General features: G+C 42.9%; 1 protein-coding gene across 4 annotated transcripts in view; it reads right to left on the bottom strand.

Annotated features, from left to right (window-relative positions):
* The window catches only part of ATP8B1 (ATPase phospholipid transporting 8B1), a 134,354-nt gene that overhangs the window by 14,952 nt on the left and 103,592 nt on the right, over positions 1 to 15,810 (bottom strand). For all 4 annotated transcript variants that reach the window (XM_070743503.1, XM_070743502.1, XM_070743504.1 and 1 more), the window contains 5 exons: positions 15,175 to 15,339; positions 10,352 to 10,463; positions 10,124 to 10,199; positions 8,298 to 8,430; positions 6,179 to 6,467 (listed from right to left, as the gene is read on the bottom strand). In XM_070743503.1, coding sequence (XP_070599604.1) covers positions 6,179 to 6,467; positions 8,298 to 8,430; positions 10,124 to 10,199; positions 10,352 to 10,463; positions 15,175 to 15,339 — 775 coding nt within the window. The remainder of the gene's footprint in view (positions 1 to 6,178; positions 6,468 to 8,297; positions 8,431 to 10,123; positions 10,200 to 10,351; positions 10,464 to 15,174; positions 15,340 to 15,810) is intronic.

Raw genomic sequence — 15,810 nt, 5'->3', positions numbered from 1 at the left:
CGTAGCAGATTTCAGTGAGGCCTGTGCACAAGCAGGGATGGAGGAATAGTGCACATATATAGGGGCAGTGCGGGGGTGGGGTGCATTGGTTGCCGATCAATTTCCGGGCACAATTCAAAGTGTTGGTTATGACCTATAAAGCCCTTCATGGTATCGGACCAGAATACCTCCGGGACCGCCTTCTGCCGCACGAATCCCAGCGACCAGGTAGGTCCCACAGAGTTGGCCTTCTCCAGGTCCTGTCGATAAAACAATGTCGATTGGCAGGACCCAGGGGAAAAGCCTTCTCTGTGGCGGCCCCGACCCTCTGGAACCAGCTCCCCCTGGAGATTAGAACTGCCCCCACCCTCCTTGCCTTCCGTAAAGTTCTTAAGACCCATCTCTACCGTCAGGCATGGGGGAAATGACATATCTCCCCCGGGCCTATACAGTTTATACATGGTATGTTTGTGTGTTTGATTGTTTTTAATAATGGGTTTTTTAGTGTTTTTAAGTTATTAGATTTGTTCTTACATTGTTCTTGTTATTGTTGTGAGCCGCCCCGAGTCTACGGAGAGGGGCGGCATACAAATCTAATAAAATAAATAAATAAATAAATAAATAAATGAGTTTGTGGGGGAGGGAATGGGTGTGGGCACGTGTGCCCATGGAAGTGTCACACACACACGCAGGCACACGCATGAACCAGTCGCAAAAATATTTACAACCCATCACTGATCAGCCTGTTTGTCAAGCATCAGGAGTGCCCAGCTACCTTGGCAGTAGCTGCCAAGACACTCAGCATGGCTACATAAGAATCTTTACTGCCTACTAGGATGAACCCATGCCCTCATCACCTTGAGGCTCGACTACTGTAACGCTCTCTACATGGAGTTACCTTTGAAAAGTGTTCGGAAACTTCGGATCATGCAGAATGCAGCTGCGAGAGCAGTCATGGGCTTCTCCAGGTATGCCCATGTTACACCAACACTCCGCAGTCTGCATTGGTTGCTGATCAATTTCCGGTCACAATTCAAAGTGTTGGTTATGACCTATAAAGCCCTTCATGGCATCGGACCAGAATATATCCGGGACCGCCTTCTGCCACACGAATCCCAGCGACCAGTTAGGTCCCACAGAGTTGGCCTTCTCCGGGTCCCGTCGACAAAACAATGTCGTTTGGCGGGACCCAGGGGTAAAAGCCTTCTCTGTGGCAGCCCTGGCCCTCTGGAACCAGCTCCCCCCAGAGATCAGAATTGCCCCCACCCTCCTCGCCTTTCGTAAGCTCCTTAAAACCCACCTCTGTCGTCAGGCATGAGGGAACTGAGATATCCTTTCCCCCTAGGCCTATACAATTTATAGAAACATAGAAACATAGAAGTCTGACGGCAGAAAAAGACCTCCTGGTCCATCTAGTCTGCCCTTATACTATTTTCTGTATTTTATCTTAGGATGGATATGTGTTTATCCCAGGCATGTTTAAATTCAGTTACTGTGGATTTATCTACCACGTCTGCTGGCAGTTTGTTCCAGTAAAATAATATTTTCTCATGTTGCTTTTGATCTTTCCCCCAACTAACTTCAGATTGTGTCCCCTTGTTCTTGTGTTCACTTTCCTATTAAAAACCCTTCCCTCCTGGACCTTATTTAACCCTTTAATATATTTAAATGTTTCGATCATGTCCCCCTTTTCCTTCTGTCCTCCAGACTATACAGATTGAGTTCATTAAGTCTTTCTTGATACGTTTTATGCTTAAGACCTTCCACCATTCTTGTAGCCCGTCTTTGAACCCGTTCAATTTTGTCAATATCTTTTTGTAGGTGAGGTCTCCAGAACTGAACACAGTATTCCAAATGTGGTCTCACCAGCATTCTATATAGCGGGATCATAATCTCCCTCTTCCTGCTTGTTATACCTCTAGCTATGCAGCCAAGCATCCTACTTGCTTTCCCTACCGCCTGACTGCACTGTTCACCCATTTTGAGACTGTCAGAAATCACTACCCCTAAATCCTTTTCTTCTGAAGTATTTGCTAACACAGAACTGCCAATACAATACTCAGATTGAGGATTCCTTTTCCCCAAGTGCATTATTTTACATTTGGAAACATTAAACTGCAGTTTCCATTGCTTTGACCATTTATCTAGTAAAGCTAAATCATTTACCATATTACAGACGCCTCCAGGAATATCAACCCTTTTGCACACTTTAGAGTCATTGGCAAATATGCAAACCTTCCCTACCAAACCTTCCCCTATGTCACTCACAAACATATTAAAAAGAATAGGACCCAGAACAGACCCTTGTGGCACACCGCTTGTAACCTGATTCTGCTCAGAATACTCGCCATTAACATGGTATGTTTGTGTGTGTGCTTGTTTGGGTTTTAATAAGGGGTTTTTATTAGTTATTTTAAATATTAGATTTGTTATATGCTGTTTTTATTATTGTTGTTAGCCGCCCCGAGTCTATGGAGAGGGGCGGCATACAAATCAAATAGATAGATAGGTAGGTAGGTAGGTAGGTAGGTAGATAGATAGATAGATAGATAGATAGATAGATAGATAGATAGATAGATAGATAGATAGATAAATAACTGAAGCCATTTTAAGTGTGGACAAAGTTGAGAATGTTCTTATACCCAGAGTGGTTTAATCATAGATAAACAATTTCACAGATTGTGTTGAATTTCCCAGCCTCTGAACCAGGAACTCTTAGCTGCTAAATTCCTGCCCTAAGAAACTGAAAGTGCCAGTATAATTCCTACAGGTAGTCATGAGTCAGTTTTGACATGCAAGTCCTCCTCACCTGACAATCAAATGTTTTGCTTAAGGGCAATCTGGCTCTGCCTTTCATATCTTTCTCAGCCTTGAGAAGCCTTGAGAACTAGATCTTGACAATCAGGTCCGAGGTTCAATCTACTGATGTTCTGTCTTTCAAGGCGTATTTTGGGGCAGGCAAAAACTCCCTCTCTCTGCTGTGAAAACTCAAAAGAATACTGAAAAGTTTGTCTGAACTTTGTTGCACGATCATGTGCAGCATGGGAGCATAATTAAGCCCCTCCAAAGGTTCCATGGATAAGGTAGAATTTAATAATAATGTAACTGGGGATTTTAGATTAGATTAGTTAGTTGAAATTAATTGGATTTAGGACATTTTATTGTATAGAATGATCTATTGATTGAGTGAATGATAATTGAATGTTTTTAAGGTTTTAGGATGTTTTTAAGTCTTTTAACTGTTATTAATTGGATCAAACTGTTTTATTATGTATTCTATGTTTGTTGTGAGCCGCCTCGAGTCCACGGAGAGGGGCGGCATTTCAATCAATCAATCAATCAATCAATCAATCAATCAAATAAACAAGCAAGCAAGCAAGCAAGCAAACAAACAAACAAACAATAGCTGTGCCCAGCAATGTTAGTTGCCCAGCCATTGAACTAGACTGAAACAGACAATAATGCACTAAAAGAGTCATTAAGAGATCCAACTGAAAGTTAAATGTTTTCTGAAAGTGAGAAGAATTAATAAATGGAATAACTTAGCAGTAGTGACAGCGAAAGAGATCTTGGAGTCTTGGTGGATAATCAGCTAAACATGAGCCAGCAATGTGCAGCAGCGGCCAAAAAAGCCAACACCATCCTAAGCTGCATCAACAGAGGGATACACTCCAAGACCAGGGAAGTATTAATACCACTCTACTACGCCCTGGTCAGACCACATCTGGAGTGTTGCATCCAGTTCTGGTCACCACACTTTAAAAGAGACATTGAAACTCTGGAGAAGGTGCAGAAAAGAGCAACCAAAATGATTAGGGGACTTGAAACCAAGACTTATGAAGAGAGATTGCGGGAACTGGGCATGGACAGCCTAGAGAAAAGGAGGAGCTGAGAGGCCATGATAGCTGTATACAGGTATACAAGGGGTTGCCACAGAGAGGAGGGAGCCACTCTATTCTCCAGAGCACCAGAGGGCTGGACGAGGAACAATGGCTGGAAGCTGACCAAAGAGAGATTCAACCTAGAAGTAAGGAAGAACTTCCTGATGGTCAGAGCAATCAACCAGTGGAACAATCTGCCTGCGGATGTTGTGAACTCCCCAACTCTGGACACTTTCAAGAGGAGATTGGACTGCCACTTGGCTGGGGTGCTCAGGCAGGGGGTTGGACTTGATGACCTGCATGGTCCCTTTCAACTCTAACAATAAATAAAATAAATAAAATAAAACTTGCTCCATCACTGGAGGTTTTCAAAAATAGACTGGGCAATCATTGGACTTGGATGTTCTAAGGTTGTGATCGCAAATCTATGGCATGCGTGCCACAGGTGGCACGTGGAGCCATATCGGAGGGTACCTGAGATGTTACCCTATGTCAGCTCCAGTGTGCATGCGTGCGTGCACTAGCCAGCTGATTTTTGCCCTGGGGAAGCCCGTTTCACCCTCCGGAGTACGAAAAACTACCCGGCGGGCAAAAAGGAAGTTCAGAAAAATGGACTTCTGGTTTGCTCTCTTGTGTTTTTTTTTTATTCATGGGCTTCAGGAAGCTTCTCTGAAGCCTCCTGAGTGCAAAAAACAGCACAACGGGCAAAACGGAAGTCCATTTTTCTGAACTTGTGGTTTGCCTGTTTGGCTGATTTTTATTTTATTTTATTTTATTTTATTTTATTTTATTTTATTTTATTTTATTTTATTATTTTATTTTATTTTATTTTATTTTATTTTATTTTATTTTATTTTATTTTATTTTATTTTTTTATTTTATTTTATTATATTTTATTTTATTATTTTATTTTATTATTTTATTTTATTTTATTTTTATTTTTTTATTATTTTATTTTATTTATTCATGCATTCATTCATTATTATTTTATTTTATTTTATTTTATTATTTTAATTTATCTGTCTGTCTGTCTGTCTGTCTGTCTGTCTGTCTGTCTGTCTGTCTGTCTATCTATCTATCTATCTATCTATCTATCTATCTATCTATCTATCTATCTATCTATCTATCTATTTAGTCCAATACACAATAAGGGTTTTAGTGGGTATATATCTATATACACATAGTAAAATACATGATGAAGGTTATAGAGGAGATACTCATAGTAATATATATCTAAGAAATAATAGAAAAGAAGATATAGTAATAGAACATATCAATGAAAGAATAGAAGAAGAGATATAGGAATAGAAGAAAGGAATAGGAGATATAGGAGAGCAATAGGACAGGAGATGGAAGGCAGTCTAGTGCACTTGTACTCACCCCTGTCCCAGGTTTCAGTGAGGCCTGTGCGCACGTGCCGGGGTGGGGAATTATGTGTATGTAAAGGGGGCAGCATGAGAGAATGGGTGTGGGCACATGCGCACGTACTAGCACATGCGCATACACCCTTTTGGCACGTGAACCAAAAAGGTTTCGCCATCACTGGTATAAGGTCTACTACCTTGACAGGGGGTTGAACTAGAAGACCTCCAAGGTCTCCTCCAGCATTATGATTCTATCTTCTGTGCTCCTTGATTCAGTGGTGAAGATACATTGACTGAAATCTTCCTATCTTCTTCAGAAAACAGAACCCAGCCGCAGTGGTACCTCTACCTAAGAACGCTTCTACTTACGAATTTTTCTAGATAAGAACCAGGTGTTCAAGATTTTTTTTGCCTCTTTTCAAGAACCATTTTCCACTTACAAACCCGAGCCTCCGAAACTGTAACCGGAAAAGGCAGGAAGACGCCTCCGTGGGGCCTCTCTAGGAATCTCCTGGGAGAAAACGGGGCCAGAAAAGGTGGGGAGAAGTCTCCATGGGGCCTCTCTTGGAATCTCCTGGGAGGAAACAGGGCCGGAAAAGGTGGGGAGAAGCCTCCATGGGGCCTCTCTAGGAATCTCCTGGGATGAAGCAGGGCCGGAAAAGATGGGGAGAAGCCTCCATGGGGCCTCTCTAGGAATTTCCTGGGAGGAAACAGGGCCGGAAACGGTGGGGAGAAGCCTCCATGGGGCCTCTCTAGGAATCTCCTGGGAGGAAACAGTGCTTCCACCTTCCCTGTGGTTTCCCCAATCACACGCATTATTTGCTTTTACATTGATTCCTTACAAAATTTTCTCCTTAAGAACCTGGTCACGGAACGAATTAAGTTCTTAAGTAGAGGTACTACTGTATATGCAGTAAACCCACAAGAAAGAAAAGAATGTTAGGCCTGACTTACTCTTAATCATATTCACATCATTAGCACCATCTCCAATAGCCAAGGTTATGGCTTTCTTGTATCTCTTCACCAGGTCGACCACCATGGCTTTCTGCTTGGGGGTAACTCGGCAGCAAACCACAGCACTGCACTCGCAAGCTAAGTCAACAAAGTTCCGTTGCTGTTGCTCCTTGTACAAGTCTATTCTTCGCTTTGTCTCCTTATGCCTTTGCTTCTCTTCTGCTGTTTTGGGAAATTTCAGTTTCAGGAGCGTCTTTTTCTTCTTTTTCTTCTCCAGGAGAATTTCATTCTATAAAAAAAGAATTCATCTCTATAAATGTTTCAATAGAATATACATGTACATATACATACATACATACATACATACATACATACATATGTACGTACGTATGTACGTACATACATATATTCTAAGTTTATATTCCATCCTTTTCATTTATCAGCAAAAATATGTCACACATGTATATTATAGTTTGTCGACTATAAAAATTTATCTGCCTTGGATCTGGAGGGGCTGAGAGGCAAAAAGGAAAGCAGTATGCTTCCTTCCATATTTGGGTATATTGACAGGGTGATTTGACAGAAAAACAAGCATATGGTACAAGAGGGGTCCCCAAACCTTTTACACAGGGGGCTAGTTCACTGTCCCTTGGACTGTTGGAGGGCCAGACTATAAAAAAACCTATGAACACTGCACATACCTTATTTCTTTCTCTCTCACTCACTCTCTTTCTCTCTCTCTCTTGCTTTCTTTCTCTCTCTCTTGCTTTCTTTCTGTCTCTTGCTCTCTCAGTCTCTTTCTCACTCTCTCTCTTGCTATCTCTCTTCCTCACTCCCTCCCTTTCTCTCTCCCTCTCTTTCTCCCCCTTCCTTCCTTTCCTCCCTCCCTCCTTCCTTCCTCTCCACTTCTCTTTCCCTCGCTCTTTTCCCCTTCTCTTTCCCTTTTCTTTCTTTCTCTCCACTTCTCTCTCTCTCTTTTCCCTCTTTCACCCTCCCTCTTCTCTCCCCGCAGAGGACTCACCTGACAAGGCTCCACCCTCCGACCCCGGACTCCCATTCAATCCCCATTCAGAAAAAGGGAGCTAGCAACTCAAAGAGGAGGAGGAGGTGGGTGTGTGCGTGTATGTGTGTGTGTTGTGCCCAGCTCGGCTTTCGGCAAGCCTTACTTTACCTCGGGTGAGATGAGATTGAGGGGGACGTCCTCACTACTTTTCCAGTGCGGCCTTGGAAAAGACCCGCGGGCCAGATAAATGGCCTCAGCGGGCCGCATGTGGCCCGCGGGCCGTAGTTTGGGGACCGCTGTGTACAAGCTGATTCGGAAGTGAGCCTGTGGCCTAGAGGTTAAAATCCTGCCTTGCAGGCAGAAGCCTACAGGTTCAAATTCCAGTAAGAGTATGGCTAGCTGAGGAGAGCAGAATAAGCTCTCAAATAGATCCGTATTAGTCTCCTTTCCACTTATCAGCACAAATATGTCTCACCCAACCCCACCCCACACATATCTTATCTGCCTATGTCACTCAAAGGAACACATGATATAAGGGCATTAAAAAATTATAGCAAAAGACAGATATCTGTTATTGGTAAAAAATGGTCTCTAAAAATAAGCAAAACTGACTTTAAGAGATTTGATTTGATTTATTGGATTTGTATGCTGTATCTCTGTAGACATGGGATTGGAGCCAAAACAATATTTCACCTAATAATCACATTAATTCTTTCTTTTAAAATTCTTCTAGTCAAAGAAGTCTCCTATCTATAGACCAGTTAGGAACATTATGAACGACAACAATCCAAAGATAACTAAAACATCAATGTTGCAGCATTTACAACTTCTGGATCAAGTTGTCCACTGATTAATTGTTCTGTCTAATTTCTCCTTAGTTCTAAGGAGTTTTAAAATCCCCCCATTTTGGACCCTTCTGAATTTAGAATTGACCCAGCGAACGTCTGATTCTTCCTCGCTAGATTCTGGACTCATAGCAACATCCTGTGGCTGGCCTCCCACCTGTTCTACTACCTGTAACCCCGGGCCCACCACTAATTCATAGACACTATCTGTATCAGAGTCCTCAAGTTCTTCATCATCCTCCAACTGACCAGGAGTATGTACAACACTTACCAACCATGATCCAGTGATAATTAATGCTTGGTTTTTGCCTTGCGTGAAAAAGGGTTCGTTGGTTCTACTGGAACATTTATCATATGCCCCATTTTGGTTCCTCTGGTTCTCCAACCTTGTTTGCAAAAGAGCGCTAAGGGAAGTAAGATAAGGGGGAGAAATGGTTTTAGAAATCCATCAGGTTAAAAAAAGAACATCAGGTCATGGTGACTGAAAACAGAATTAAGTATGTCTTTAAAAACCCTTAATCACGAGGATTTAGCAAATGGCTTTTTACAGTTTAAAGTATGCAACATATTTCAGAGGGCACTGCCGTTTTCCTAGAACCCTACTCTAGTTCAATAGTTACAAGGTGAGTCAATTGCTTAATTGTGTAATCTGTGGATTTCATCATAAAAAGTTATCCACCCAAACAAGAACTTCCAGAAGCAGCACATCTTCATATTTATTTATTTATTGTTAGAGTTGAAAGGGACCATGAAGGCCATTGAGTTCAACCCCCTGCCCAAGCAGGAACCCTATAGTACACCAGTCAAGTGGCAGTTCAATCTTCTCTTTAAAATGTCCAGAGTGTTGGAGTTCACAACGTCCGCTGGTAGGTTGTTCCATTGGTTGATCGCTCTGACCGTCAGGAAGTTCCTCCTTATCTCCATGTTGAATCTCTCCTTGGTCAGCTTCCAGCCGTTGTTCCTCATCCGGCCCTCTGGTGCCCTGAAGAATAAAGTGATCCCCTCCTCTCTGTGACATCCCCTCGTATACTGACTGACTGCTATCATGTCCCCTCTGGCCCTCCTTTTCTCTAGGCTATCCATGCCCAATTCCCGCAGTCTCTCTTTGTAAGTCTTGGTTTCCAATCACTTAATCATCTTGGTTGCTCTTTTCTGCACCTTCTCCAGAGTTTCAATGTCTCTTTTGAAGTGTGGTGACCAAAACTGAATACAGTACTCCAGGTGTGGGCGGACCAGGGCATAGTAGAGTGGTATTAAGACTTCCCTGGTCTTGGAGTGTATTCCCCTGTTGATGCAGCTTAGGATTGTGTTGACTTTTTTAGCTGCTGCTGCACATTGTTGGCTCATGTTTAGTTGATTGTCCACCAAGACTCCGAGGTCTCTTTCGCAGTCGCTACTGCTAAGAGGGGTTTCTCCAAGGTTGTATGTGTGTCCAGGGTTTTTTCTGCCTAGGTGAAGGACTTTGCTCTTGTCGATGTTAAACATCATTTTGTTGGTGTGGGCCCATTGTGTTAGTCTGTCTAGGTCTTTCTGTAATTTGAGCCTGCACATCAAACTGAACAGCTGTTTTTTTTCTGAATCAACAAAGAGTTGATTCAGGGAAACAGGAGGATGGAGCTGATAATTCAACCTACCTTCTTTTTAGAAACATAGAAACATAGAAGACTGACGGCAGAAAAAGACCTCATGGTCCATCTAGTCTGCCCTTTTACTATTTCCTGTATTTTATCTTACAATGGATATATGTTTATCCCAGGCATGTTTAAATTCAGTTACTGTGGATTTCCCAACCACGTCTGCTGGAAGTTTGTTCCAAGGATCTACTACTCTTTCAGTAAAATAATATTTTCTCATGTTGCCTTTGATCTTTCCCCCAACTAACTAACTTTTTCATCCCACAATGTATGAGAAACTTCTTCTTTAAGGCTTTGAAAAGTATATTTGCCATGGAAAGTAGGAAAAGAAATACTAAAATGCAAAATTCCAAATTCAAGTTCCTTTTGTAGTACATAAATCAAAATAGCACAACTTATTAGAATCAAACCCAAAACTTTCAGATGACTTTTAATGTAATCCCTTGCATTAAAACGGATTTACCTGACATCTTCCCCGTAGTGGATATTAGTTTCGTCTGTTAAGAGTTCACAGGAAAAACCAATATTTTCAGCAGTTTCTGTAAGAGGAGAATGCCAAGTCACAGTTTATTTTCTCATTTTCCCCATGAATGCAGGTGAGCATGTTCGTCATCAATTTAAACAATAGAAACTTTAGAATTATTTGCTGCCCATGGGTAGTTTACCTTGGGGAAAATAAAAAGCAAATTACCTTTTTTGTCACCTGTCAAAACCCAGATCTTAATATCTGCTTTTGCCAATTTGGATATGGTTTCTGGCACCCCGTCTTGTAACTTGTCTTCTATTGCGGTGGCACCTAAAAGCTGCAGATTAAGAGAGGATGATTTTTTAAAAATATGGATACAATAGGTACATTTTAGCTATTAATGGTTTATCACTCACACAAACTATCAAAATATTAAAAGTGGCTATCCTAACATTCCATGAGAAAAACTAGGATAGGGTATAACCAGCGGTGAAATTCTACCAATTCGGCTCAGTTCGGACATACCGGTAGCAGCAGCTGCTGGTGATTCAGAGAACTGGTCATGGGGGCAGCACAAGGCTCCGCTCACTCACCCGGATGTCGCCATTTTCTTGTTTTTACCTCCGGAACTACCTGCTACCGCACGAATCCCAGCGACCAATAAGGTCACACAGAGTTGGCCTTCTCCAGGTCCCGTCGACTAAACAATGTCGTTTGGCGGGCCCCAGGGGAAGAGCCTTCTCTGTGGCAGCCCCGGCCCTCTGGAACCAACTCCCCCCCGAGATCAGAACTGCCCCCACCCTCCCTGTCTTTCGTAAACTACTCAAGACTCATTTATACCACCAGGCATGGGGGAGTTGAGATAGCCCTTCCCCTTAGGCCAGAGGTCCCCAACCTTTTTTGCACCAGGGACCGGCATTAAGCTAGACCAGTTTTCCATGGCCCGGTGGGGGGGGGGGCGCTTTGGTCATATGGGGGTGGGGTTCATTTCCTCTTTCTCTCATTCCCTCTTTCTATCCTTTCTATCTCTCACTCTTTCCTTCTCTCCCTCCCTTTCTCTCTCTTTCCTTTCTCTCATTCCCTCTTTCTATCCTTTCTATCTCTCACTCTTTCCTTCTCTCTCTCCCTTTCTTTCTCTTTCCTTTCTCTCATTCCCTCTTTCTATCCTTTCTATCTCTCACTCTTTCCTTCTCTCCCTCCCTTTCTCTCTTTCCTTTCTCTCATTCCCTCTTTCTATCCTTTCTATCTCTCACTCTTTCCTTCTCTCCCTCCCTTTCTCTCTTTCCTTTCTCTCATTCCCTCTTTCTATCCTTTCTATCTCTCACTCTTTCCTTCTCTCCCTCCCTTTCTCTCTCTTTCCTTTCTCTCATTCCCTCTTTCTATCCTTTCTATCTCTCACTCTTTCCTTCTCTCTCTCCCTTTCTCTCTCTTTCCTTTCTCTCATTCCCTCTTTCTATCCTTTCTATCTCTCACTCTTTCCTTCTCTCCCTCCCTTTCTCTCTTTCCTTTCTCTCATTCCCTCTTTCTATCCTTTCTATCTCTCACTCTTTCCTTCTCTCCCTCCCTTTCTCTCTCTTTCCTTTCTCTCATTCCCTCTTTCTATCCTTTCTATCTCTCACTCTTTCCTTCTCTCTCTCCCTTTCTCTCTCTTTCCTTTCTCTCATTCCCTCTTACTCTCTATCCTTTCTATCTCTCACTCCTTTCTCTCCCTTTCTCTCTCTTTCCTTTCTCTCATTCACTCTTTGTCTCCTGGGGCTGCCTGCGCCTGCCCTGCACCCCCCACCGCGGAGGGAAAGCATTTGGTATCGGCACCGCCAACCCCCCCTCCACGAGCAGCAAAAGCCTAAGCGGCGGGGTGCGCCCTTTGCATTTCGGCATTGGCGCTCTCCCCTCCACGAGCAGCAAAAGCCTCAGCGATGGAGCAGAAAGGCAAACGACGCGATCAGTCGCTGAGGCTTTTGCTGCTCCTGGAGGAGAGAGCGCCAATGCCGAAATGCAAAGGGCGCACCCCGCCGCTTAGGCTTTTGCTGCTCCTGGAGGGGGGGAGGATTTAATCCTCCCCGCCCCCCCGGCAGCCAAACCTCGCTGAGGCTTTGGAGTTCGGGCAATCCGACGGAGTTCCCGCTCCCACCAACGCTCTGCAGCCGCGCCAGAGCCACCACCACGAGAAAGCTTTCCAAGACCCATCAACGTCCCGCTGGAAGCTGCCCTCCCGCCAGCCGCGCCGCCCCGGAGCCCCGAAGGCTCGCAGCAGAGGGAGGCAAAGCGGCGCGCGGCAGCCACAACAAGCCCGCACTTGTTGCGCGATGGGAGCGCGAGGACGACCGCAGGCGCGACCCGGGCAGCCTTTCGACCGACTCGCTTTCGCCGCGCCCGGATAGCGGCGGCGTCTCCTGGGGCTGCCTGCGCCTGCCCTGCACCCCCCACCGCGGAGGGAAAGCATTGCCGAAATGCACCCCGCCGCTTAGGCTTTTGCTGCTCCTGGAGGGGGGGGAGGATTTAATCCTCCCCGCCCCCCCGGCAGCCAAAGCTAGCTGTCAGCGGCGCCGCGGACCGGCTGAAAAACCCCAGCGGCCCGGGCCCGGTCCGCGGACCGGCGGTTGGGGACCTCTGCCTTAGGCCATTACAAGTTATGCATGGTATGTTTGTGTGTATGTTTGGTTTTATAATAGGGGTTTTTAGCTGTTTTTATTATTGGATTGTACATGTTGTTTTTATTATTGTTGTTAGCCGCCCCGAGTCTACGGAGAGGGGCGGCATACAAATCCAATAAATTACTATTATTATTATTATTATTATTATTATTATTATTATTATTATTATTATTTTAACTCTCTGCGCATTTAATATGTCTGCATTACTATTAATCTTCTCATTGTTCCCATCACCCATCTCCTCCCACAAATGACTATATGACTGTAACTTTGTTGCTTATATCCTTACAATTTATATTGACTGGTTCCCAATATGATTTGATTGCTTATTTGTACCCAGGCTATCTTGATTAACTTATCTTTGATAATATGTACACTGAGAGCATGTGCACCAAGACAAATTCCTTGTGTTTCCAGTCACACTTGGCCAATAAAATAATCTAATCTAATCTAATCTAATCTAATCTAATCTGTTCTATTCCCCCAGTATTTGTTTAATGTACTGCTTATAGTTCGCAGTTTTGTCAGTGATTAAACATGTATAAACCTGAGTGAGATATCTGGATTTTGTATGAAGGTTGAGAGTAAGTAGAGACATATGTTTCTCTCTCCTAGGGCACAAAGAAAAAAAATATGCGCTGAGAACTCTCTGTGGTGTCAAGAAGGGCATCCGGCTACTAAATGCTCAGATCCACCTAGTCGCCCTAACTCTACCCCAAATTAATGGATTACAGGATCATAAAAATGGAAGGGTTTTTTTTACAGAGAAAGAATATGAAATGTTTTACAATATTATTATGATGTGTTGTGCCTATGAAAGAGGAAGGAGGATTGCAAGAGCAATCATCGGCTTCCCCAAATATGCCCATGTTACACCAACACTCTGCATTGGTTGCTGATCAGTTTCCGATCATAATTCAAAGTGTTGGTTAAGACCTATAAAGCCCTTCATGGCATCGGGGCAGAATAACTCCAAGACCGCCTTCTGCCGTACGAATCCCAGCGACCAGTTAGATCCCACAGAGTTGGCCTTCTCTGGGTCCCGTCGACTAAACAATGTCGTTTGTTGGGACCCAGGGGAAGAGCTTTCTCTGTGGCGGCCCTGACCCTCTGAAACCAGCTCCCTCCCAGAGATCAGAATTGCCCCCACCCTCCTTGCCTTTCATAAGCTCCTTAAAACCTACCTCTGCCGTCAGGCATGGGGGAATTGAGTCATCTCCCCCAGGCCTATATAGTTTATGCATGGTATGTTTGTGTGTATGTTTTGCTTTTTAAATAAGAGGTTTTTAGTTACTTTTAAATATTAGATTTGTTGTACATTGTTTTATTATTGCTGTGAGCCCCCCCGAGTCTACGGAGAGGGGCGGCATACAAATCTAATAAACAAACAAACAAACAAACAAATAAGAAAGTAAGTAAGAAAGAAAGTAAGCAAGTAAGCAAGTAAGCAAGTAAGCAAGTAAGCAAGTAAGCAAGTAAGCAAGTAAGCAAGTAAGCAAGTAAGCAAGTAAGCAAGTAAGCAAGTAAGCAAGTAAGCAAGTAAGCAAGTAAGCAAGTAAGCAAGTAAGCAAGTAAGCAAGTAAGCAAGTAAGCAAGTAAGCAAGTAAGCAAGTAAGAAAGTAAGAAAGTAAGAAAGTAAGAAAGTAAGAAAGTGATGTGATGGACTAAAGTGAAGTGACAATATCCGAGGAACGAAGGAAGAAGCACATTTCAAGGAGGGCTTGAGAAAAGAGCCAGCCCAGCCCAGAAGTGAATAGAAGGCAGAGGAAGAAAGTTGGGATGGCCACTCCCTAGAATCTCAGGGGAGGAGGAAACAATAAGGATTTTGGCTGGCAAGGTTCTTTCTTTATACTGTGAGCAAATAAAGAACTGAACTTTGACTGAATTGTTCTATATTGCTCTTGGGTTGGGCCTTTCAGTTATATAATCCTTAATACCGCAAGTATACTGGAATATATTACCCTGTTTCCCCCCACATAAGACATCCCCTGATAATAAGCCCAATCGGGCTTTTGAGTGCATGGCAATAAGGCCAAGCGTTTATTTCAGGGTTCAAAAAAATATAAGGCAGGGTCTTATTTTCAGGGAAACACGGTAGTTTTTACGGATGCCTCAGATCCATTATTTACACACCTGTGTTTTATTATTCATATCTTATTTCCTGTTTTCATACACCTTTTATTATATTTCTCTTACTTATATTATCTTTACTCCTATGCTTTCAAAATAATAATGAAGCAAATAAAAAGGAACATCGGTGCCTTTATAACTATGGTATAGCCTGGAAAATCAAGGTGAAAAAAAATATAAACGGGACAGACCTCCCAAGAAACATTTGTAAGGTCAAAAGGAAGGTCAAAGAATAAAAATATCTCAGTTCCTCATCAGACTTACAATTAGATTTTGCTCAATTTCTTCATACACTTTGTCAAGAGCTGCCTCGCGGTTTCCTGAGGCCAGAGAAGCTACCGTGAACTTCTTTTCCCACGCTTCATATTCATAATGGCTAATTTCCTTGTAGGAAAGGCACAATGTTCGAAGGGTTTCATTTGCAAAAAGCTATCAAAGAGAGAAAAACAATGGTGGAAGGAACGTGTTTGTTTCTGATTTGAAAACATTCTCCTCGAGGATAAAATATAAGACTCTTCATTCATCCTAATTATCATCGTTATTATTTATCAAACTTACCTGCTGTTCAACTCTTATGAAGTGATGGTGAACCTTTTTTCCCCTTGGGTGCCAAAAGAGCGCCCATACCCATAATTGCTCTCCTATATCTCCTATACCTTTCTTCTATTCCTATATCTCTTCTTCTATTCTTTCATTGATATGTTCTATTACTATATCTTCTTTTCTATTCTTTCTTAGATATATATTACTATGAGTATCTATAACCTTCATCATGTATTTTACTATGTGTATATAGATATATACCCAATAAAACCCTCATTGTGTATTGGACAAAATAAATAAATAAAATAAAAAATAAATAAAATTCAATGCCTGGAGAGGGCAAAAACAGCTTCCCCC

Source organism: Erythrolamprus reginae, chromosome 2 (assembly GCF_031021105.1).
Source record: "Erythrolamprus reginae isolate rEryReg1 chromosome 2, rEryReg1.hap1, whole genome shotgun sequence".
Classification (NCBI taxonomy): Eukaryota; Metazoa; Chordata; class Lepidosauria; order Squamata; family Dipsadidae; genus Erythrolamprus; species Erythrolamprus reginae.
The sequence above is the reverse complement of the archived record's forward strand: the minus strand, read 5'-3'. Positions and strand labels throughout refer to the sequence as shown.